The sequence below is a fragment of the Schistocerca cancellata genome, chromosome 3, assembly GCF_023864275.1.
Source record: "Schistocerca cancellata isolate TAMUIC-IGC-003103 chromosome 3, iqSchCanc2.1, whole genome shotgun sequence".
NCBI lineage: Eukaryota > Metazoa > Arthropoda > Insecta > Orthoptera > Acrididae > Schistocerca > Schistocerca cancellata.
The window spans coordinates 408,085,458-408,108,988 of record NC_064628.1 but is presented as its reverse complement, the minus strand read 5'-3'; the positions used below and the strand labels follow the sequence as shown (position 1 = coordinate 408,108,988).

The 23,531-nt window shown below is 40.6% G+C and overlaps 1 protein-coding gene across 1 annotated transcript in view; it reads left to right on the top strand.

The window, feature by feature from the left end:
• The first annotated feature begins 2,956 nt into the window (after window positions 1–2,956).
• LOC126176730 (zinc carboxypeptidase-like) overlaps window positions 2,957–23,531 on the top strand; it is a 94,573-nt gene continuing 73,998 nt past the window's right edge. Inside the window, exons 1-2 of the mRNA XM_049923898.1 lie at window positions 2,957–3,112; window positions 22,149–22,285. Of these exons, the coding sequence (XP_049779855.1) occupies window positions 2,960–3,112; window positions 22,149–22,285 (290 nt within the window). The 5' untranslated portion in view covers window positions 2,957–2,959. The remainder of the gene's footprint in view (window positions 3,113–22,148; window positions 22,286–23,531) is intronic.

Sequence of the window (23,531 nt, the reverse complement as noted above, 5' to 3'; positions counted from 1 at the left end):
TGTTGTTGGGCGTCCTTAGACATCTTCTAAGAGCCATAGGACCACTTTTGAAACTAACCATTCTATTATTAACTGTTGAAAATGAAATATCAGGCCCTTAACAAACAAACATTCACCGACTTTGAACGAAATACCATTGTCGACAAACGTCATAAATAAAGAATTACAAAACAGTACAGTATTTCAGATTACCATTTTAAAGAAACACTCTCAATACGATTGCTTCAAACAGATGTAGTGTGGAGACTCTCTAGAAGTAGATAACTCAACAATAATGTTCTATTATGCCACTGTCGAACAGCCCTCGGAGGAAACGAACAACTGTATCTTTCCGCGAGAGCTTTGTTTTCCCTTATTTCATTGTGATGATAGTTTCTCCCTTTTAGGTCGGAGTCAACAAAATATTTCCGCATTCGGATGAGAATGTTGGTGACTGAAATTTCGTGATCCCGCAGCAACGAGAAATGACTTTGTTCTAGTGATATCCGCCTGAAATCCTGTATCATATACGTGACACTCTCTCCCCTACTTCTCAATAACACAAAACGTACTGCTCCTATTTGAACTTTCTCGATGCACTCCGTTAACCTATTAACCAATAAATCACAGTCTTCCATTCGCCTTCCCCGTAACATTTTATATATGTTCTTTCCAGATTTTGTAGTTCGTAGTTGTAATTCCTACGTATTTAGTTGAATTTACGGCTTTTCTATTCGATTGTTTTATCGTGTAACCGAAGATTTTAGCACTCATGAGGATGACCTCACACTTTTCATTATTTAGGCTTGATTGTCATTTTTCGCCTCAGTCAGATATCTTTTGTAAATCATTTTGCTATTTGTTTCGACCTTCTGTTGACTTTACTAGGCGATAAAAGACAGTATACTCTGCAGACGACCAAATCTCTTCGTTTGAGGGCAGCACTTACACCACCGTCCTCAGTTACTTGTTGGGTATGTTCCAACTTCCTTGTTCTCCTACAGTTTTTAGCCTCTAAAGCTGCCTTTCGTACAATGAAAGTTATTCACTGATGCCCTGTCATCTCGTTCCTTGTTCTTAGCAAAGTTTTCTATATCTTTCTTTCCTCGTAGGATCTGCGGAGAATCTTCACATTTCTTATCTTATCAGGCTATCTCAAGTTCAGCATTCTTCTAAAGCAGCACATGTCAAACGCTTTGATTTTCTTCTTTTACGGGTTCCCCACAGTAACCTTAAAGAACATGCTGTCATTACAGATGAATAGAACGTATATACTATTTTAAAAAACACTCGTAGGTTGCAGAATGCTTTTATTAACTTAAGAACTACGCGTTTCTCTCGGCTAGGGCGTCATCATGTTATCTGAAAATTTAAGGGAATCACTATATTACAATGAATTCGGCGTAGTCCTACTCTGGATTACTATGAAAGCAAATAAGCTTCAACATCCGATCGAATTAAATTACGCAGACAAACGTAATGTAACTCAGGTTAAAAGAAAAGAAATTTTCTATTTCATTATTCTGTTAAACCGCTTTTGAGCATAAGGATTTTCTATATCTCTGTGCATAGCTTTCGATCTGGCATGTCCTGCAGGTACTGTTTATTCCCATTTACTCAGTTATTTCTAATTTATTTCTTAATTTATCATTTACTATTCCAATTTTACGCTATTATCACACTGTAAAACTGACGGCAGCGCCGCATGGTGACTGTCATTATCACTAGCCCAATATTTTGCATGAGCTCCTATGTATACTCCACGCGAATACGAACGAACCTCTGGGGCAGTTACAGCGTATGGCTGTTAACGGTTTGCGTGCGAGGTCCCGTTTTGCGCTGCTATACCTGTCGTCGCCTCCCTGAAAGGTGATAAGCATTTCTTGGTTTCTTCTTCGCTCTCTACTAGTGCCTGATCCCGTTGATTTTATTTCATTAAATTTTGGTATTTTTTCACATAGGTTGCCTTTCAGTATGTTTTATGCGGATGCATGCCTTATTCACGGATACTTTCTGGTAGACAATTTCTGATATTTCAACGTGAGTTACATTACGTTTCTCTGTATAATTTTATTCTGTCGGTTTTTGAAGCTTATTTGCTTTTATAGTAATCCAGAATAAGACCACGCCGAATTTATTGTGATATAGTCGTTACCTTAAATTTTCAGATAACCTGGTAATCCCTATCCGGCCGAAACGCTTCGTTCTTAAGTTAATATAAAACAATCTGCAACCTACGACTATTTATTAAATAGTAGTAATAGAAGATTGCTCTACCACAACACCAAGGTGGAATGAAATAGTTTTTACAATTAAGATCATTTAGTTGCTAGATCTGAGGAGGTCTGCTTAGTATTACTCAAGCAGCGAGCACAGTAACATAGGAAACGCTCCATAGGGGGTGTGTAAGGGGAACATGTGCTCATCTTTTAACTCATTTTGCGGCGTATTTGATAAATGAATACACGATGCACGACGTAATGGGGCACATAGTGGATGGCCGGGTACTACTGGAAAATATGCAGGAGCTACGTGCTGTGGCAGCAGCTGACAGCCTTGATGCATGGAGAAGAGTAGAAGAGGCCTGTACCCTTCAGTAGCAAGCGACTGATGAACATAATGCTGGTTAAGCTTTGCTGAAGAATATATATCCTGATTTGTTTATACTGTCGAGCCTTCTAGGAAACCAAGAAAGTAACCATAGCCTCCACCAGCGTAGGCAATGAAATGACGGTCTTCAGTAATCGAAACTTTTAATCCGACTCGGATTCGAATGGTTGGTCTCTTTTGCAGATCAGCTTAAATTTTTATGCACTGACCGTGAATGGAAAGGATCCGCTTTTCAGACACAAATCGCGTACAGACATTAAGTTTGTTAAGAACGCGCTGTAGACATTTATTCTCACTTTTTTTGGCTCTTGTGAGTACAACAGTAATGGTCCAGGACATGAGAGTTATCCCTCTGGGTTTCAGCTTCAGGATGGATCCTCGAATTTTGATGTTCCTGGTGGCTGTTGTGGTGCTGGTTGCCGGGGAGATGGTGCGCTACGACGGCTACCGAGTCTACCGGCTGGTGCCAGCGGATAAGGACCAGCTGGAGTTCCTTAGAGGACTCGTCAAGTATCATCCCGATGTGAGTATTGCATCACCACCCTAGCGGAATGTTCCATATTGTTTTTGGCTGCTGTCCTTGTAACAGCATTGGGACTGAAATGTAAGTCGGGATGTCTAACCTTGCTTAATATAACTACAATAATTAAGAAATATTCAATGAGTGAATTTAATTATATTGTTCAGATTAATGTGCCGTTTAACGCAACAAGCAATCAGAATATAAAGTTTATGTTAAATTATCATTGGACAGTCGTAGAGTGAAGGTTTATCGGCTTCTGAAGGAGAAACTCTTAATGTTCAATGGAACTACTTCCTCAGTACAGAATCTAAATAATATTCACTTTGATTAACAAGTTATAAAATAACTAAATGTAGCGTGAAAACCTATATTTAACTCATCGAAGGATATTATAATTCCTAAGAACCTAGTGTGCAATCAAACACCGTACCTGGCGCACTCGAATACTGATAATTTCATTTACTATCGGTATCGACTACAGTTCTATTCTTTCTTCCGAGAACTCCAAAGAAAACACTTACAACACAAGCGGCGACCACAACAACTAACCTTTTAAAAACTGTACTCAGGAATATGTTACATTTCAAATAAATACCCAATCCCAGTTTCACAATTATTTAGTTTCTGCTTTAACCAATTTGTTATCAATATCTTGTGTTGTGAAACTTTTCTTCTCTGACAAAGAACAAGATGGTGGATCATGTAATAGCTCCCTATACTTATATCAGATCTAAATTACTTTTCTCTTTTGAAAACTTAGTTCACCTTTTACATATTGTACACGAAAGGATCTCTAATTATCATAAAGGAGCAACCTTTTCATCGAAGCATTCATGACAATACTAGTGTACTTTGTGGTTTTCGCACTTAAATGATAACGATACATACGTAAAATCGAAACTGGTTCTCAGTTAGTTGCCACATTAAATTTATATGATTTGAAACATTACATTTCCACTAACACAATAGAAGAGATATCGCAACAATAACTAGTAAATGAAATTGTTGTTGAACAGAATGCACCCTGTACCAGAAAAGGGAAGATTATATTACAAATTCAGTTCGCAGTGCTTACAGATACACTGGTAAGATTGTAATAATCACATGTGTTGTACTTTTCAAACATGAAAAGCAAAAATAAGTAATGCTTATATCTTTCTTACAAAAATAAAAGAACGGATGATTTATTGTGCCTTACTACAGTTGGGCGTCCAGTCATCAGATTGCAGCGTTCTGACTTGGACAATTACAAAACGGGTACTACGCTCTCCTCACGACGTAAGACTCTACACGCCAAAACCATCAGTATTTCCTTATCTCGTGGGTGGAGACTACTGTCGTAATGAAAGGATATTTTACCCTCAGGGAGCAATTAAACTGCACACAATTGCAGTACGTACACAAATAAAATGCAATTTCATAACATTTGTAATATTTCTTGTTTTGCACGGAAACAATAAGTTCGAACAAAATCAATACAAATCCACTGCTGACCACTAAAACTGCAACACCATGAAAGAGGTGTGTAACAAACGCCATGTTAGATTACAGTGTGCTACACGTTTGAATATGCAAATGCTTAGTATCTCAACATCACCGCGAGATGTAGACAGAAGTAACACCATTTACATTCCGTATACTGTATCAGGAAAGATTTTATACAGAAAACTCATTTGAATGGTGGTTGTATGTCAGCTGGTGTTGCGATACGTGTAAGAAGGCTAAACCTGTACTAACACGTGTAGGAATTTGTCAGGGGAGGGAGCGTTGCTTGTCGAGAACGATCGGCTACCATTCGTCCGTATCACAGGCCTGTCATGCGAACGTCGAGTCGATGCTGTCAGGAGGTTGATATCCAACTCCATGCTGGCTCCCAGCGGCCGCGATCGGCTAGGTTCGAAATGACAGACACTTTATTCTCTCGACCGTGCAGTATTACGCTGCAACGTCTTGTAGTTGTTGTTGTTGGGGTCTTCAGTCCAGAGACTGGTTCGATGCAGCTCTCCATGCTACTCTATCCTGTGCAAGGTTCTTCATCTCCCAGTACCTACTGCAACCTACATCCTTCTGAATCTGTTTAGTGTATTCAACTCTCGGTCTCCCTCTGCCATTTTTAACCTCCACGCTGCCCTCCAATACCATACAGTAAAGCTGCATGCCCTCGGGAAAAATTACGGCCGTAGCTTCCCCTTGCTTTCAGCCGTTCGCAGTACCAGCACAGAAAGGCCGTTTTGGTTAATGTTACAAGGCCAGATCAGTCAATCATCCCGTCTGTTACCCCTGCAACTACTGAAAAGGCTGCTGCCCCTCTTCAGGAAACACATATTTGTCTGGCCTCTCAACAGATACCCCTCCGTTGTGGTTGCACCTACGATACGGCCATCTGTATCGCTGAGGCACGCAAGCCTCCCCACCAACGGCATGGGGGAAGACTGCACCCTAGACACAAGAATTATTGTGTAGTGTTCGTTGTGCTACTGTCACGTGGATGCTACAATGAAGAACAAATCAGAAGGCAGGGTCGCCAACGAAGTGCAACACTTAGCACTGATATCAGAGTTATTACTGTTACCAACGTATAGGCCGACCATTGTGGCCGAGCGGTTCTCGGCGCTTCAGTCTGGAACCGGCGACTGCTACGGTCGCAGGTTCGAATCCTGCCTCGGGCATGGATGAGTGTTATGTCCTTAGGTTAGTTAGGTTTAAGTAGTTCTGAGTTGTAGGCGAGTGATGACCTCAGATGTTAAGTTTCACGGTGCTCAGAGCCATTTGAACCATTTGAACCAACGTATAGCCAGAATAGAGCTGACTTTGTAGGCGGAGAGTGCAGCTATTTATACAAACATGAATATTCCAGAATTCACAAATACTAGATGTTTCGAGGACCATCCAGAAATATGAAATACTAAGTAACAAATAACTGCTGGTATCGGGACTGAGCAGGCGCACGCCAGCCAGCAGTGCTGATCACTAAGCCACACTGCATGCAGTGGCACAGCTCTCCCTCCTGGCGAAACAGTTTCTTCTTGAAGTCTGAGGGTATTTCGCCAGTCTCATACATCTTGCTCACCAGTTGGTAGAGTTTTGTCAGGACTGGCTCTCCCTAGGCCGTCAATAGTTCTAACGGAATGTTGTCTACTCCGGGGCCTTGTTTCGACTCAGGTCATTCAGTGCTCTGTCAAATTCTTCCCGCAGTATCATACCTCCCATTTCATCTTCATCTACATCCTCTTCCATTTCCATAATATTGTCCTCAAGTACATCGCCCTTGTAGAGACCCTCTATATACTCCTTCTACCTTTCTGCTTTCCCTTCTTTGCTTAGAACTGGGTTTCCATCTGACCTCTTGATATTCATACAAGTGGTTCTCATGTCTCCAAAGGTCTCTTTAATTTTCCTGTAGGCAGTATCTATCTTACCCCTAGTGAGATAAGCCTCTAAATCCTTACATTTTTCCTCTAGCCTTCCCTGCTTAGCCAATTTGCACTTCCTGTCGATCTCAGTTTTGAGACGTTTGTATTCCTTTTTACCTTCTTCATTTACTGCATTTTTATATTTTCTACTTTCATCAATTAAATTCAATATTTCTTCTGTTACCTAAGGATATGTACTAGCCCTCGTCTATTTACCTACTTGATCCTCTGCTGCCTTCACTACTTCCTCCCTCAAATCTACCCATTCTTCTTCTACTGTACTTCTTTCCCCCATTCCTGTCAATTGTTCGCTTATGCTCTCCCTGAAACTCTGTACAATCTCTGGTTCTTTCAATTTATCCAGGTCCCATCTCCTTAAATTCCCCCCTTTTTTCAGTTTCTTCAGTTTTAATCTACAGTTCATAACCAATAGATTGTGGTCAGAGTCCACATCTGCCCTTGGAAATGTATTACAATTTAAAACCTGGTTCCTAAATCTCTGTCTTACCATTATATGATCTATCTGATACCTTCTAGTATCTCCAGGATTCTTCCATTTATACAATCATCTTTCATGATTCTTGAACCAAGTGTTGGCTGTGATTAAGTTATGCTCTGTGCAAAATTCTACCAGACGGTTTCCTCTTTCATTTCTTAGCCCCAATGCATATTCACCTACTACGTTTTCTTCTCTCCCTTTCCCTACTCTCGAATTCCAGTCACCCATGACTATTAAATTTTCGCCTCCCTTCACTACCTGAATAATTTCTTTTATCTCATCATACATTTCATAAATTTCTTCATCATCTGCAGAGCTAGTTGGCATATAAACTTGTACTACTGTAGTAGGCGTGGGCTTCGTGTCTATCTTGGCCACAATAATGCGTTCACTACGCTGTTTGTAGTAGCTTACCCGCACTCCTATTTTTTTATTCATTTCTAAACCTAATCCTGCAGTACCCCTATTTGATTTTGAATTTATAACCCCGTATTCACCTGACCAAAAGTCTTGTTCCTCCTGCCACCGAACTTCACTAATTCCCACCATATCTATTTTTAACCTGTCCATTTCCGTTTTTAAATTTTCTAACCTACTTGCCCGATTAAGGGATCTGACATTCCACGCTCCGATCCGTAGAACGCCAGTTTTCTTTCCCCTGATAACGACGTCCTCTTGAGTAGTCCCCGCCCGGAGATCCGAATGGGGGACTATTTTCCCTCCGGAATATTTTACCCAACAGGACGCCATCATCATTTAACCATACAGGAAAGCTGCATGCCCTCGGGAAAAATTACGGCTGTAGTTTCTCCTTGCTTTCAGCCGTTCGCAGTACCACAACAGCAAGGCCGTTTTGGTTAATGTTACAATGCCAGATCAGTCAATCATCTAGGTTGTTTTCCCTGCAACTACTAAAAAGGCTGCTGCCCCTCTTCAGGAACCACACGTTGGTCTGGCCTCTCAACAGATACCCCTCCGTTGTGGTTGCACCTACGGTACGGCCATCTGTATCGCTGAGGCACGCAAGCCTCCACACCAACGGCATGGGGGAAGACTGCACCCTAGACACAAGAATTATTGTGTAGTGTTCGATGTGCTACTGTCACGTGGATGTTACAATGAAGAACAAATCAGAAGGCAGCGTCGCCAACGAAGTGCAACACTAGCACTGATATCAGAGTTATTACTGGTACCAACGTATAGGCCGGCCGGGGTGGCCGTGCGGTTCTGGGCGCTTCAGTCTGGAACCGCGCGACCGCTACGGTCGCAGGTTCGAATCCTGCCTCGGGCATGGATGTGTGTGATGTCCTTAAGTTAATTAGGTTTAAGTAGTTCTAAGTTCTAGGGGACTGATGACCTCAGACGTTGAGTCCCATGGTGCTCAGAGCCATTTGAACCTTTTTTTTTTTTTTTTTTTTTTGTATTCACAACTGCGAATATGGAATACCATCGACTTTATAATGGAATGACGACAATGAAAACTTCTACAGGATACGGACTCAAACAAGGATTTCTCGAGTACCGCGAGCAGCTGCCTTACAATTTCACTACACGAGCACGACTCACGACCAGACCCAAGCTTCCGCATGCATGTCCGAAGGGACTTCGCTGTTTAATTCGGAATAATACAGGTGCTGCAATATCGAGTTCATCCGCCGACACCGGCGAGCGACGTTCAAATAATATGTCTGCCCTGTACGGAAATATACATAATGGAATACGAGTACAGACACATGGTTGACGACATATGGAAGTTTGGTTCCGCCCATCAGTTGTGCTCGAAGAGCCAAATGCTGCCGGCACAGTGGCTCAGTGTGTTCGATCAGAGGGTTAGCTAACCTCTGTAATATAAAACCGAGTGAACGTATCGACGAAGAATTTGAACGGGTGTCATCGGACGTCTGCCCCGAACAAATTAAACTAACTATATAGAATGAAATGAGGCGCGCCATGGTAGCCGAGAGCGCTAACGTGCTGCTTCCTGGACTCGGCTAGGCGGGCCGGCCACAGATCGAATCCGCCCGGCGGATTAACGACGAGGGCCGGTGTGCCGGCCCGCCTGGTTGTGGTTTTTAGGCGGTTTTCCATATACCGCTAGGTGAATACCGGGATGGTCCCCATGTTCCGCCTCAGTTACACGGCTCGCAGATATCTGTACACTTTCACACTATTCCATGGATTACGCTCGATGCAGACAGTTGGGGTACACTAATTCCATCACGGAGGTTACAGGGTGGCGGCAGGATGGGCATCCGGCCACCCCTTAAACATTAACGTGCCAATTCCGATTAACAATGGCTGACAGTGCGTAACTGCGGGACAAGGCTCAAGCGATAGAATATAGAACGAAATGAGATAAAAAAAATGCTAAGGGGAGCGCTTGCGATAAGCGGGAAATCTGCGTTCGAGTACCTGTTCGGCAGAAATTTTCATTGTCGTTATTCCATTATACAGCTGATGGAGTCCACATTCGCAGTTGCGAATACATTTCATGACTTATTACATTGTCGTAACAAAAGATGTTCCACACTTCACGAGAATTTTCATTTCTGGCAGACATATAACAGCCTGATAAACAAATCAGTACGTTGATGAATTTTTAGCTCTGATATGAAACTTTCTGGCAGATGAAAACCTTGTGTTTCACGGGAAACGAAAGCCACGAACTTGCTTTTCACGGTCATTTACTACACTGGCTCATCTACTCAATCGCGACTCGCAAACCCTCTTCGCAGCCTTACAATAGCCAGGTACCACGTTTAAGTACCGATTGGGCACACAATTTTAGTTAGCCATTAAGTTTCGTATCAGGCTAACACTGCTGCAGAGTAAAAAATTAATTTTGGAAACAATCTCCAACAAATGGCAAGGAAGAACTTCTGTGATGCGGGCAAGTACAGGCAGAAAAAAGTTATGACTGCTGCTCGTGTCTTCTGCTTGCAATGCTCAGTCATTAGAGTAATTGCCAGTAAAACGCAGTCGGCCTAATTTTGAGTTCCGATCCAGTATACTACTTTAATCTGCCACAATGTCTCAAATATTTCCTGGTTCGTCCGCGTCGTTTTACCAGCAGCCTCTGCTACCCAATGCATACTTTCGACTTGATTTTGAAAACACCGACATAAAATTACATAACGGACATATGTACGGGCTGCCAGTACTGTAACTTAAGAAAACTTCAGCAAGCATGTTGCTTTCTAACTGCTACAGCGCTGTATGTATTTATGGTATGTGGACAAATAGGGTTCAAAGTAAACGGAAAGCCTAGATGTCGAGCACTGCTCTCTTTAGTTTTGAATAGCGTTAGGTCTCGTATAATTGCATAGGCAAAAGTGTTGTGACCATTGCCCATGCAACGTCGAGCGTAAAGAATACTGAAGTATGTACTCTCCGATCCACGCATAATGGCCCTAAAAACTTTATACTGATGCATAAATTCGTGGAGCTTTTGTTAGGCCTGTTGTAAGTAGCTTGCTATAAGTACATTCACCAGCAGTCATTCTTTATTTGAGGTTCTCCTTTCTTCTTCCTGTTACTTATTGACTGTTGCAGATTTGAAGGATTGAGTGTTGTTGAAGCGTAAGGAAATGGAGTGTGAAACACAAAAATTCTAAAATTTGTGACATTTTGTTGGATGTTCAGCTGGAAACCCGTGTGCTATGTATGGGGTAAGTTCATTGTGGACATCACGTCAGAAAATAGTCTTCGTTTCAAGTAGGATCTTTTTGACATCAGTTATTCGCTACATTTAAGAAGACTAATTGACGAATTGAGGAAGTAACGGAAAGCTTAGCTTAGGATGACAAAATGGGAATTTGAAACATTGTTTGCTAACTTCAGAAAACAAAAATAGTGGTTGACTCTAACAAAAAAATATTCAGAACAAAGACCAGTGTGAGCCCTCAGACTGTAAAGTTATGTACCTGGTGGCACAAAGAATGAGTTTTGTGTTACAAACTGTATTCCAGGGTTGTGTCCATCGCCAAGCTCGCATCTGCTGCCAACTACTGAGACGCTTTGTGGTCGCAGTATAAGAAAACTGCCCAAGGAATCTGAATCAAGTATTTATACCGTACAAGGACGCCTCTATCCACACTGCTGATTGTACAAATTGATCTCTCCAGGAGCTTGGCTGGAAAACCATTCCTACTGCACTTATTCTAATCACGCGCCCTCAAGCACTGACCTTTCTCGCTTCTTATTGAACAGCTCTGATGAAAATTTCTTTGTGGCAGAAAATTTACTTTAAATTTGGACTGACGACATCATTATCGCTGAACCAGTTGGTTTCTACAGATGCGGAGTCGAAAACCAGCCTCAGAACCATCATCAGACTGTTTTTGTTGATGATTAATTTCTCTCTATTGTCTTTCTGTTATATTCAAAAAACCAGTGAAAAACGCTACATAAATGTGCATTGGTCCAATACAAATGAATTACAACTTACCATGGTTACCTTGTGTCTAATTTAACAAAACAAATATTGTGCAAAATACGAGTCTGCCCAGAACTTTACACTTTCTTGATACACCAGTAAACCACCGATTCTTTAAAGAATCGGATTGACTGACGACCTCAGAAGTTAAGTCTCACAGCGCTCAAAGCCAAAGAATCGAATTCCAATGTATGAAACATTTTCAAACATCTGATCACTTTATAAATGAGTTAGTGGGTTAAGTATGTGACGTTAAGAATGTAAGCGAGAAAAGTTTAGCAAAACATTTGATATTAGGTTGAAAGTTTATTGGGACTCGCTAAGTGTTATAATTAACAAATAAAGGTTGCGTATATTCCGGGCAATGTGCACTAAATTTTAAGCGAAAGATAATTTTTCAAGCTATTCAGCGTTTAAGACGTCACATCTACTGAACCATGTATCGTATAATGATCCAATTTTGCAGTTATATTCAATAATACATGTAAATACTGTCTGCAAAACGCTTTGCGAATACACTTACTTGTAAAGAAGTAACAAATTGAAACGTCATGACTGGTACGGCAGTTTTACTGCACGAGCAGCGAAAATGTAGTGAGTTGCGAGCTAACATCTCAAAGATGTTCGGGCTCACTTTCGGTTCCTCTTCGTCGAAATGTCTTGGCTCAAACTCGTCTAGTGACTGAACCGCACGAGTGGCATTACATGCCCTAAATTAGACACTTGCGACCCTTTGGTTAAATTGTGTGGCGGATGGCAAGTTTGCGAAAACACAAAGTTAACATAACATATGTAAGTAGGCTGTTTAGGTTTTTATGTTGGTAACGCCACTTAGCGCTCTGTATGAAAATCGCTGCCTGTGCTGTGTGCAGTCTGTGGCTGCTTTGCATTGTTGGAATTTTTGCTATTGTAGTGTTGGGCAGTTGGATGTGAACAGCGCGTAGTGTTGCGCAGTTGGGGGTGAACCGCCAGCACTGGTGGATGTGGGGAGAGAGATGGCAGAATTTTGAGAGCGGACGATCCGGACGTGTGTCCATCAGAAAGAGTAAATTTGTAACACTGTATATCATGAACTGATATATATATATATATATATATATATATATATATAATGACTTTTGAATATTAATAAGGTAAATACATCGTTTGTTCTCTATCAAAATCATTTGCTAACTATGCCTATCAGTAGTTAGCGCCTTCAGTAGCTAGAATCTTTTATTTAGCTGGCAGTATTGGCGCTCGCTGTATTGCAGTAGTTCGAATAACGATGATTTTTGTGAGGTAAGTCATTCATGAAAGGTATAGGTTATTGTCAGTCAAGGCCACTCTTCTGTAGGGATAATTGAAAAACTGCGTTGCGCTAAAAATATTGTGTGTCAGTATAGTGATGATCAGAATAAGTAAAGAGAGAAATGTCTGAGTACGTTCAGTTTTGCTCAGGAGTTTGAAAATCAAATGACGTAAGAGGTTTATCAGCACAGTAACTCGTCCGCCGCTCGTGGTCTCGCGGTAGCGTTCTCGCTTCCCGAGCACGGGGTCCCGGGTTCGATTCCCGGCGGAGTCAGGGATTTTCACCTGCCTCGAAATGACTGGGTGTTTGTGTTGTCCTCATCATTTCATCATCATCCAGGAAAGTGGCGAAATTGGACTGAGCAAAGATTGGGTAATTGTACGGGCGCTGATAACCACGCAGTTGAGCGCCCCACAAACCAAACATCATCATCATCACAGTAACTCATTAATTCTTCTAAGGGGACGTTTCATATGTCGGCCCTTAGCTGAGGCTACCTCACTGGAATCTTCTGATTTTTCTTGTAGTTTGTGTAATTAGTTAGCTATTGTTTATTTCTAACGCGTAATTGCAGAGAGAATCTTCTTTGTAGTTGCAGTTTTTCATTGTTGTACTGCAAAGCAGTTGTGGCATTCTTGTAGATTTGCATCAAGTATTTCGCAGCTGCGCTTGCAATTAAGTAGATATTATTTTCAGTGCTATATTAATGTGTTTTCTTATTTTACTCTTCAAATTGTGCTTTTCTGTGTTATCATGTGAAATATTGTGACAATTATGGCGTGTGAAAAACGTAACACTAATCTCAAAACTAAATTGAGAAATAATAGTGACGACGAGCGTAGCTTATCAGCACCACCGTGTAATGAATTAACAGACATTTAAAGTAGTACTTTGGTAACTGTGCATAGGGAAATGAAGCGGGCGGCAAATAATGATGTAGACAGTGAAACAATTAGTAAACAGGGAAGCATTATCGATCGATCGGTGGGCAACAGCTCGCCTCAGGATTCCGAAATGACAGGACACAATCAATACTATAGATTCAGGTTTTGCGTCCTCACCGTTTTCTCAAATAAGTCAAGACATATTTTCTGCTTTTCAAAATGCGAATATTTCCGGTTCAAATGCAGTGCCAAATAGCACTGAGGAACATGTTTCAGACACCAGTGCATTGTTATTACAATTAATGCAACAAATGGGACAAATGCTTCAAAAGATAGACACAATGGAACAAAATCTTCAAAAGTTAGACACAATGGAACAACACCAGACACAAACACAGCAACAGTTAGAAGCAATGGAACGAAATAAAAAACAGTCACGGCTACAAATGGAACAAAATCAGAAACAAATTAAAGAAACACTTCAACAAACATGTGAAGATTTAACTACTGAGTTACGTAACATCGAATAGAAATGTCAAAAAGTCTGTAATGACGTAAAAACACAAATTTGTGAGCATTTTCAACCTATTTTGTCGCGGCATGAAAATGCATTACAGAATAACGAAGCAGCCATAAAAGAACTGCAAAATATTGTTCATGAAAATCACGAGACCTTGCGGCTAAAATTGACTCAGTTACATCTACCGATTCGGTTACGCAACTTGCAAAAACTCAGGAAAACTTAAAGGACACAGTAGATACTTTGAAAATTGGTTCAGAAAGACACATGGAGGAAATTAGTTCATTATCAGAGAAAGTAGTCGAACTTTCGGATCAGCTAAATAATTTATCTATGAAGGTAGATGATAATCTGAATGACACAAGATCGGTAGTCTTTAATAACACAGAGGAGTACGAACAAATCAGGAAATTCAAACAAAACCAGAATCAAATTAATACGCAACACAAAAGAGAAATCTGGGAAGTACAGGATCAGTTGGCACAAGTAATACAGGAATTACATATTTCAGAGGAGACTTGCACTCCAACATGGGAAGAGGGACTCAGAAATACGGAAAAAGCCACAAAATAATAACACAGGGCATTTAGGAAATTATGAAAGAAATTGGCAAGGTGCACCGAATTTCGAGATGGAACCGCCAACATGACGTAAAAATGACCGATGTGCGACTCACCGACATAATGACTTTGACTATAAGCTGTTCATTACTACACGTAAATTTAAAACATTTAAGAAATCTGGCAACGACATTCATCCACAAGCGTGGCTTCATCAGTTCTCTTATTGTTTTCCTCCAAACTGGTCATTGGAGCAAAGTTAGAATTTATGTGTGGCAATTTAGAGAATGAACCAGCTGTAAGAATGCATTCGGTCATTCACGATTGTCACCGTGAAGGAGAATTTTATCATGCCTTCCTCTCAGTATATTGGTCTCAAGCTACACAAGACCGAGTAAAACATAGCATCATGAGGATGAAACATTTCGAACAATCTGAATTTTCCAGTCTTGTGAAATATTTTGAAGACATGTTGCGTAAGAATCAGTATCTGTCAAACCCATACAGCCCCTCAGAACTCATCCGCATTTGCTTAATCAAATTGCCTGAACATTTACGACATCTTATTTCGGAAGGACGTTGGAAAGACGACATTGAAGCTTTTCAGGGACTGTTAGAAGAATTGGAAATTGACACTGACAATCGCGGGACGCGAAAACAGGAACACAACAATTACAGATTACATCCGTCACATTTCCGCGATGGAAGAAATAAAAACTGGACACGACAAGGCTATTTTTACAACGCAAATCGTGACCAAAACAGACACCACCCGTATGACAACCATTGGCAGAGTAGTAATAATTACAGGGAAAGATCGTTTCTCCGCTGTAATGACTATGACAGAGAAAATCAGAGTAACAGACAATATGGGAACCAAAATAATTATTATCAAGGGAGAAAGAATAACTTCAGATGCAACGGTCCACCACGCAGTTACGATTCCAGGAGAAATTCACCACCACATGACTGACAAACAAGAAACTATGGAAACTACCGATATAATGACAGACCTGAATGTCATCAGAACTGGCGGGATTCAAACAAGGCAGGGCCCTCTCGGCAAGGTGAATTTATAGAAGTAAGGTCTCCTAATCCCAATGGCGATGTGCGCCAACAAAGAGACAATAGGCAGTGACTCACACCGCTAGCAGCCACAAAACGTACTTATGAAGCTGATGACGTAGCTGCCATGGCTAGTAATTACGTAAAAATGGAAGACATTAGGGACATCTTACTCCAGGAACAGAACAACATCGCATATCCTGTAATTCATATTATAGTAAATGACGTAAAATTTATAGCAGTACTTGACTCTGGCAGTCCCATTTCAGTAATTAGTGAAACAGTCTTTAGCATATGCAACAATCGAACGATTGCCCCACACTTCCGTTATGTAATCTTTGGAAAAAGTGTAGATGTATGCCAACAAACCAACGTAGAATTCCTTTGCCAAAGCCACAGTTTCTCTATGAACTTCCTTATCGTTCCGTTATTGTCAACAGAAATTATATTAGGAGTAGACTTTTTGAATGAATGCAAAGCAATCTTAAACTTCCACGATGCTGAAATAAGTGTAGAGAAAGAAGGTAAGTCAATACCTTTGAAATTTGAAGATTGGCTCTCATACCATGACGAGGAAATTAATCGGTTTTACCTCCTGTTAGACAACAGTTTGGAATTTTCGACAGAACTTGACACTAACAATCACTCTGAAAGTATTGACAGGGATGATATCGACTGCGTATTTGATACTAATGAGTTAATTCAGAATAAAATTCAAACAATTGAGAATTGTAATGACACTGATAGGCAGGACCTTTTTGAGATTTTACAAGCACATTCCACAGTTTTTACTCACAAAACAGGAACGATCGAGGGATTTCAATACCAATTTTGTGTTCGTGAGCATACTAAATTTTGTGTTACACCAAACGTAAATCCGGTACATTTTTGGGATCGTGCTAGAACAGAAATACGATCTATGCTTGACGAGGGCATTGTTGAGCCTGCAGTAAGCTCATACAACAATCCATTACATGTTGTTCAGAAAAAAAATGGATCGATCAGGCTTGTCTTAGATTCGAGACAAATCAATACTATCATCATTCCTGAAACAGACAGGCCGCAAACGTTGAAAGAACTTCCTCAAAATTTTAATGGTGTACAAGTGTTGTCTTCCATTGATCTCAGATCCAGATTTTATCTGATCGAACTTCATCCAGAGTGTAGAAAATACACAGCTTTTCTTTGTTTCGGCGTTTGCTACCAATTTCGGAAACTTCCTTTTGGTTTGAACATTTCATCGGTAGCATTCATTCGCGGGCTAAATTCCATATTACCTGATTTCTTAAAACGTCACATCACCTTATATGTGGACGATATTCTGATTGCAGAATCCTCATGGGAACAGCATAATCGTATCCTCAACAGTGTTTTACGTATTTTTGCAGAATCTGGAATTACAGTTAACTTGGGAAATTCTGAATTCGATAGGACAAAGGTGAAGTTTTTTTGACACATTATTTCTTCTGAAGGCATTCAGCCGGATCCTGAAAAGTTAGAAGTAATCAGAGCCATTCCAGTTCCATCCACAAAAAAACAAGTCCGCAGTTTTCTAGGTCTCGTAAATTTTTACTGTCGTTTTCTGAATATGCAAATTCTAGTTACACCAAAACTTTGTTCTCTCACTGGAAAAAATACTATTTGGAACTGGGACGAAAAGGCACAGTTGGAATTCAATTCTTTGAAAGAAGCGCAACTTAACGCGCCAATACTAGCTCATCCAGATCCGTCACAAGATTTCTGCCTTAACACTGATTCTTCTAAAGTCGGTCTTGGTGCCCATTTATTTCAAGAAGCCATGGAAAATGACACTACTGTTCAGAAAACCATTGGTTTTGCTAGCCGAGTGCTAACAAAACCTGAAAAAAATTATTCCGTTACCGAATTTGAAGCTTTAGCTATCGTTTGGGCATTTAACAAGTTCCGTTTCTTTCTTTCTAGTAAGCACGTAAAAGTATACAGTGATCATCATGCATTACAATCTCTTATGTCTTCAAAATTAAATCATGACAGCTTAAAACGTTGGGCATTGTTTCTGCAAGAATTCCACTTCACAATAGTCTACATTCCCAGCAAGGAGAACGTTGTTGCGGACGTACTGTCACGCGCACCGGCTGGGCTTGAGAAAAGTAACACAGAAAAATTTCAGTATTCTTTACATTCAGAAAGTCGCCTTTGAAAACTTCATAACTACATCTTTAAAGGACATTTCAAAAAAAATATTTTGTGAGTGCACAGGTGGTGGGTGGTTAATGGACTTGCTACATCGTCTGCAAGACTCTTCGATGGTGATTGTGCACATGCACAGTCGCAACAGATGGCTGCTGGCCGTCTCTACAAGGACTGCAGTGGTTCTGCACCTTTAATTGCCCACCAATACCACACTCTCAACCAGGACTACAGTGGGTCTGCTCTGTGATCACCTACCTACCAATATTCTTCAAAACTTTGACTGACTCTTTTGTGGGTTTGCTCTGTTGTGGCCCATTACCTGTCTGCATGTCAAGAGACAGCACTGTCTTTCCGTTGGAAGGACAACACTACTTCTTCAAGACTGCATGGAAATTCATTACTTCCGTGTGCATTTTCATTTACTGCTCAGACTTTGAGAAAAAAAAAGAAAACTGTAATTACTATTGTGATGAATGATCAGGACTGTCTTTATGAGAACAATTTTTGATTTTGACCAACATTGCATCAATAACTGTGTGCATTTGATATCTTTGTCATTGTAATTGTGAAAAATGTTTTCAAATCTGTATTGGCCACTTCCCAAAACAATTTATAAAATTTTTGTGGGGAGCATGGGGGCTATGTAAGTAGGCTGTTTAGGTTTTTATGTTGGTAACGCCACGTAACGCTCTGTATGAAAATCACTGACTGTGCAGTTGGAGGTGAGCCGCTAGCAGTGGTGGATGTGGGGAGAGAGATTGCAGAATTTTGAGAGCGGACTATCTGGACGTGTGTCCATGAGAAAGAGTAAATTTCTAATACTGTATATCATGAACTGATATACAGGGTGCTACAAAAAGGTAAGGCCAAACTTTCAGGAAACATTCCTTACACACAAATAAATAAAAGATGTTATGTGGACATGTGTCTGGAAACGCTTAATTTCCATATTAGAGCTAATTTTAGTTTCGTCAGTATGTTCTTCCACCTACGCTCAATGGAGCACGTAATCATGATTTCATACGGCATACTCTACCTGTGCTGCTAGAACATGTGCCTTTACAAGTACGACACGACATGTGGTTCATGCACGATGGAGCTCCTGCACATTTCAGTCGAAGTGTTCGTACGCTTCTCAACAACAAATTCGGTGACCGATGGATTGGTAGAGGCGGACCAATTCCACGGCCTCCACGCTCTCCTGACCTCAACCCTCTTGACTTTCATTTATGGGGGCATTTGAAAGCTCTTGTCTACGCAACCCTGGTACCAAATGTAGAGACCCTTCGTGCTCGTATTGTGGACGGCTGTGATACAATCCGCCATTCTCCAGGGTTGCATCAGCGCATCAGGGATTCCATGCGACGGAGGGTGGATGCATGTATCCTCGCTAACGGAGGACATTTTGAACATTTCCTGTAACGAAGTATTTGAAGTCACGCTAGTACGTTCTGTTGTCGTGTGTCTCCATTCCATAATTAATGTGATTTGAAGAGAAGTGTTAAAATGAGCTCTAACATGGAAAGTAAGCGTTTCCGGACACATGTCCACATAGTATATTTTCTTTCTTTGCGTGTGAGGAATGTTTCCTGAAAGTTTTGCCGGTTTTTGTAAAACCTTGCATATATATATATATATATATATATATATATATATATATATATATATATATATATATTTGAATCCCACAGAGCATATCTGGAATGCACTGTAGAGACGAATTGCATCACGTCAGCATCCACCAACCACTCTCCAAGACTTGCGAACGGCTCGGCAGGAAGAATGGTCATTATTGCCTCACTGTGAGATTCATGACATCATCCACAGCATGTCCCGTCGTTGTCAGGCCTGTATTGGTGCCACAGGTGGTCACACCCCATACTGAGCACAGCAGTCAGTTGCCGGAATGTGTGTGCAAAGTCGGTAAGATGGAGAAACTAAGAACATTTTTATCTACCGCTATGCACGTTGCAGCTTACTTTCTGAGTTATTTACACAGTTTCTACTTTAGTATCACATGTTGATACTGTTTCGTGGCAAAATAAAGGCAGCCTACAAAATTTCCGTTTGTTCCTTTAATTTTGGACAACAGTGCATTAAAATAATTTTATTTATTATTATTTTCGTTATTAAAAACGTAGGCATTTGCTTTTGTTATAAATGATGGTTACAGCTAGTTCTGCTTGAGAGAGGGGGGAGCGGGAGAGGGAGAGAGACAGTAAAACCTGTGAGCCTACAACCCAGTGCTCCCTCCCCCCTCGTGTATCGAGCGGTGATCCACACATGAGTACCAGACCACTCCTGTGGCACTGTCACGTGACAAACTACACGAATTTAAAAAGCCACTAACTCAATCCTGATAACAAAGTATCCAAAATAAAAAAAAAGGTCGCAAACACTGGGTCTAAGTTAGTAGTTCTCAACCTGGGGCTAATCGACCCCTGAGGGGTGAAATGAAATTTTCGGTGGGATAACATTGTTTATATAAATTATCAATAATTACTTTTTCTCAGTTAGGGGCATTAATCCGGTAGAGGTTACAGATTCCTCACATAGTCCACCCAATACACAAATATGTTCTGCTTTCTCCCGTACATTGCTGATAAAAGTGAGACACACACGTAACAAACATCTTCAAGTTGCAGATAGTACCTCCAGTCATTCAGAAATTGCTTCGTTACTTGCTTCGAAACAGATATATAAATTAACTGACAGAACGACACAGCAGTAACTACGGAAGTCACGCAAGTGCCGCAATGGTGAGGAGTAATTCACGGGAAGTATGTTTTGTACCTAGTGTCTATCCTCACTGTGGGTAGAGTTTCCTTGTCTGAGAAGGAGTTGTGGGTGGTGGCACTTGCGATGCATCATAACCTACTTCATCATTCTTTCTAAAACACACACACACACACACACACACATACATACACACACACACACACACACGCGCGCGCTATGTATCATTCACCTTTCACACGTTTCATCATTTTAAAAATAAAAGTGTTCCAATGAAAGTCTTTCATACTACAGCTTAGTTAAGTGCTAAACTTGGTGATAATGTGGTGGGGAGGGGAGGGGTGATAATGTGGTGGAGGGGGGGGGGCAACAGACGGCAGGTGGGGTGGGGGTAACAGCTAACATCTAATTGCATTCAGGGATAAAGGCCTAAGAAAGGCCCTCTCCTCTAAGTGCTCTACTCAATCTAGTTGCTTTTAATAACTTGCTGTGACGAAAGACATTACAGCATTTCGTTTATATTACAATAGTGTTCAAGCATATTTTATGTATTCCTTTGGAGGAATCACAGTATCCTAAGAGCATGACTGCGCCTTATCAACTCCTTCCAGTATCATTAATGGAAGATCACAATGTCACATTCTGTTTACATCAGTGTACATCAACAGATACACACAATATTTCAAAAAATTGCAATCCGTTATGAAGATGTATATCACTATCGTTTTTACACATTATTTCCACTGAGTTCCTAGTCTCACCACAACATTTTAATTCACACTATTTACTATTTTCGTTAATACACTGGTGTGAGTACTTCATGCACTCTCTAACGAAACAGAAAAAGGAAAATTCCTTAATCTACAGGTTTTTGCAGTACATCAAGTGACTCACAGGTCGCTATTGACTTCACACAAATATGGCTACAGCATTCGAAGGATTATTTGTCTAGACGTGAGTCTAGTAGATTTGTGTACAAATTACAATAAATACATTTCTCTTACATCACACAGTTAAATACACAGTCACTGTATATGGATAACTCATTATCTGGCGAATGTGGTTGCATGCATGCATACATGCAAGCGTGCGTGTATGTGTGTTTGTGTGTATCTCTGGCTAATTCACTAAAATAACACATGAGATAAATAAATTTATGGAGCACATTAACATCGGAAATATTCGTAAATGATGTGATGAAGATGTTTAACGTGAGCGAAATTTTCGTACATTGCAATGTTAGCACAAAACTGTTATTTGCCTTTGTGCACAACACTGCAGGGAATCTTTCAGTTAGTTATTGTCTACGATAACGGTTTTATCTCACTTACAGTATAATGTATGTTTAATATAGCAATTAATTTATGTGTATGATTATTTGGTTCCCTTCTGCGTTAACGATAACTTCCGCCTTAAAAACTAAGACATCATACTGACAAACAACTTTCCATTCTTTCGCAGATTCGCTTCTGGAAAGATGCCAGAGCCGTCAACGTGGCAGCGGATGTCATGGTGGCGCCAAAGATGCAAAACAGCTTCATGACATGGCTTCAAGCGAATTCTATCGAGGAGTCCGTCCTCATTTACAACGTACAGGAGTAAGTTTCAATGTAAAACGAGCCATTTACAACTCTCAGTAGGTAAAATTCTTTATACGTACAGTAATAATAAATCTGTAGAAACGACTTCCTTTTCTGTTTGGCTTTCTACACGCTGATCTCCGAAACTACAAAACGAATATTCAAGGGGTTTTAGCGTAATTTGTGGCACCGTACAGGATTTACATCGCCAGAATCAGATCACGGGGAAAAAAGATAACATGATTTAAAATTTCACTGAAACTTCGGTGTCCGCAGCTCGTGGTCATGCGGTAGCGTTCTCGCTTCCCGTGCTCGGGTTCCCGGGTTCGATTCCCGGTGGGGTCCTGGATTTTCTCTGCCTCGTGGTGACTGGGTGTTGTGTGCTGTCCTTAGGTTAGTTAGGTTTAAGTAGTTCTAAGTTCTAGGGGACTGATGACCATAGATGTTAAGTCCCATAGTGCTCAGAGCCATTTGAACCATGTTTCTTGAAACTTCCTTTTTGAATGAAATGGTCCGTATTGGCTGTAGGACGCATTTTGTTAAAAGTCACGACCAGTTTGACGTCAACTGAAGACGCATCATCTAGTGATCTGTTCAAATAATAAGGAAAAATTTTTTTTTCAAAGAATTCTTAACCATGGTCTATAGAAAAAAAAGTGTACTGAAATGGAATATTATTGAGCTGTCCTCCAAGAGTTGCCAACAGATTCTTTCTACTTAGTCATGGCGGAAAGATAATTACCTTGGAGCCACTCCCCATCATTCGTGTCATGTTGTAAAGAAACAGCATCCCAAAAGCAGTAGTCCTTATTTAAAAAGGAGGGGTAGCGGAACCTATAAAAATTATATTTCGATGAAATCTCAAAGGGCCAAGTCAAGCTGTAAACTAGTAAAGCATTAAGATAACGTCAAAGCCTGAGCCCAGTAATCGAGACGAGCCTTACCGCGTCACAAGCACGAAGGGGGTTGCACGGCAGCAGACAAGGCAGAACTGACCGCCAAGCAATGGGGAGGATGTTTACAGCTGGCGTCGGAGGCGACAGGAACAAAAGCGACGCTATAGAGGCCGCAAATGAAAGGGGGGGGGGTAATCTGTATATGGGCTAAACTACTTAAAAATACGTAAAAATACCAAGTCCTATTAATAAAAAATATAAAAAGTGGACAATTAAAATGCAAAATATTTATAAAACCTGAATGATACTGTAAATCTCCTCTTTGGCAAGTACAATTTATAAAGATATTGAATGTGGGTAGTTAAAAT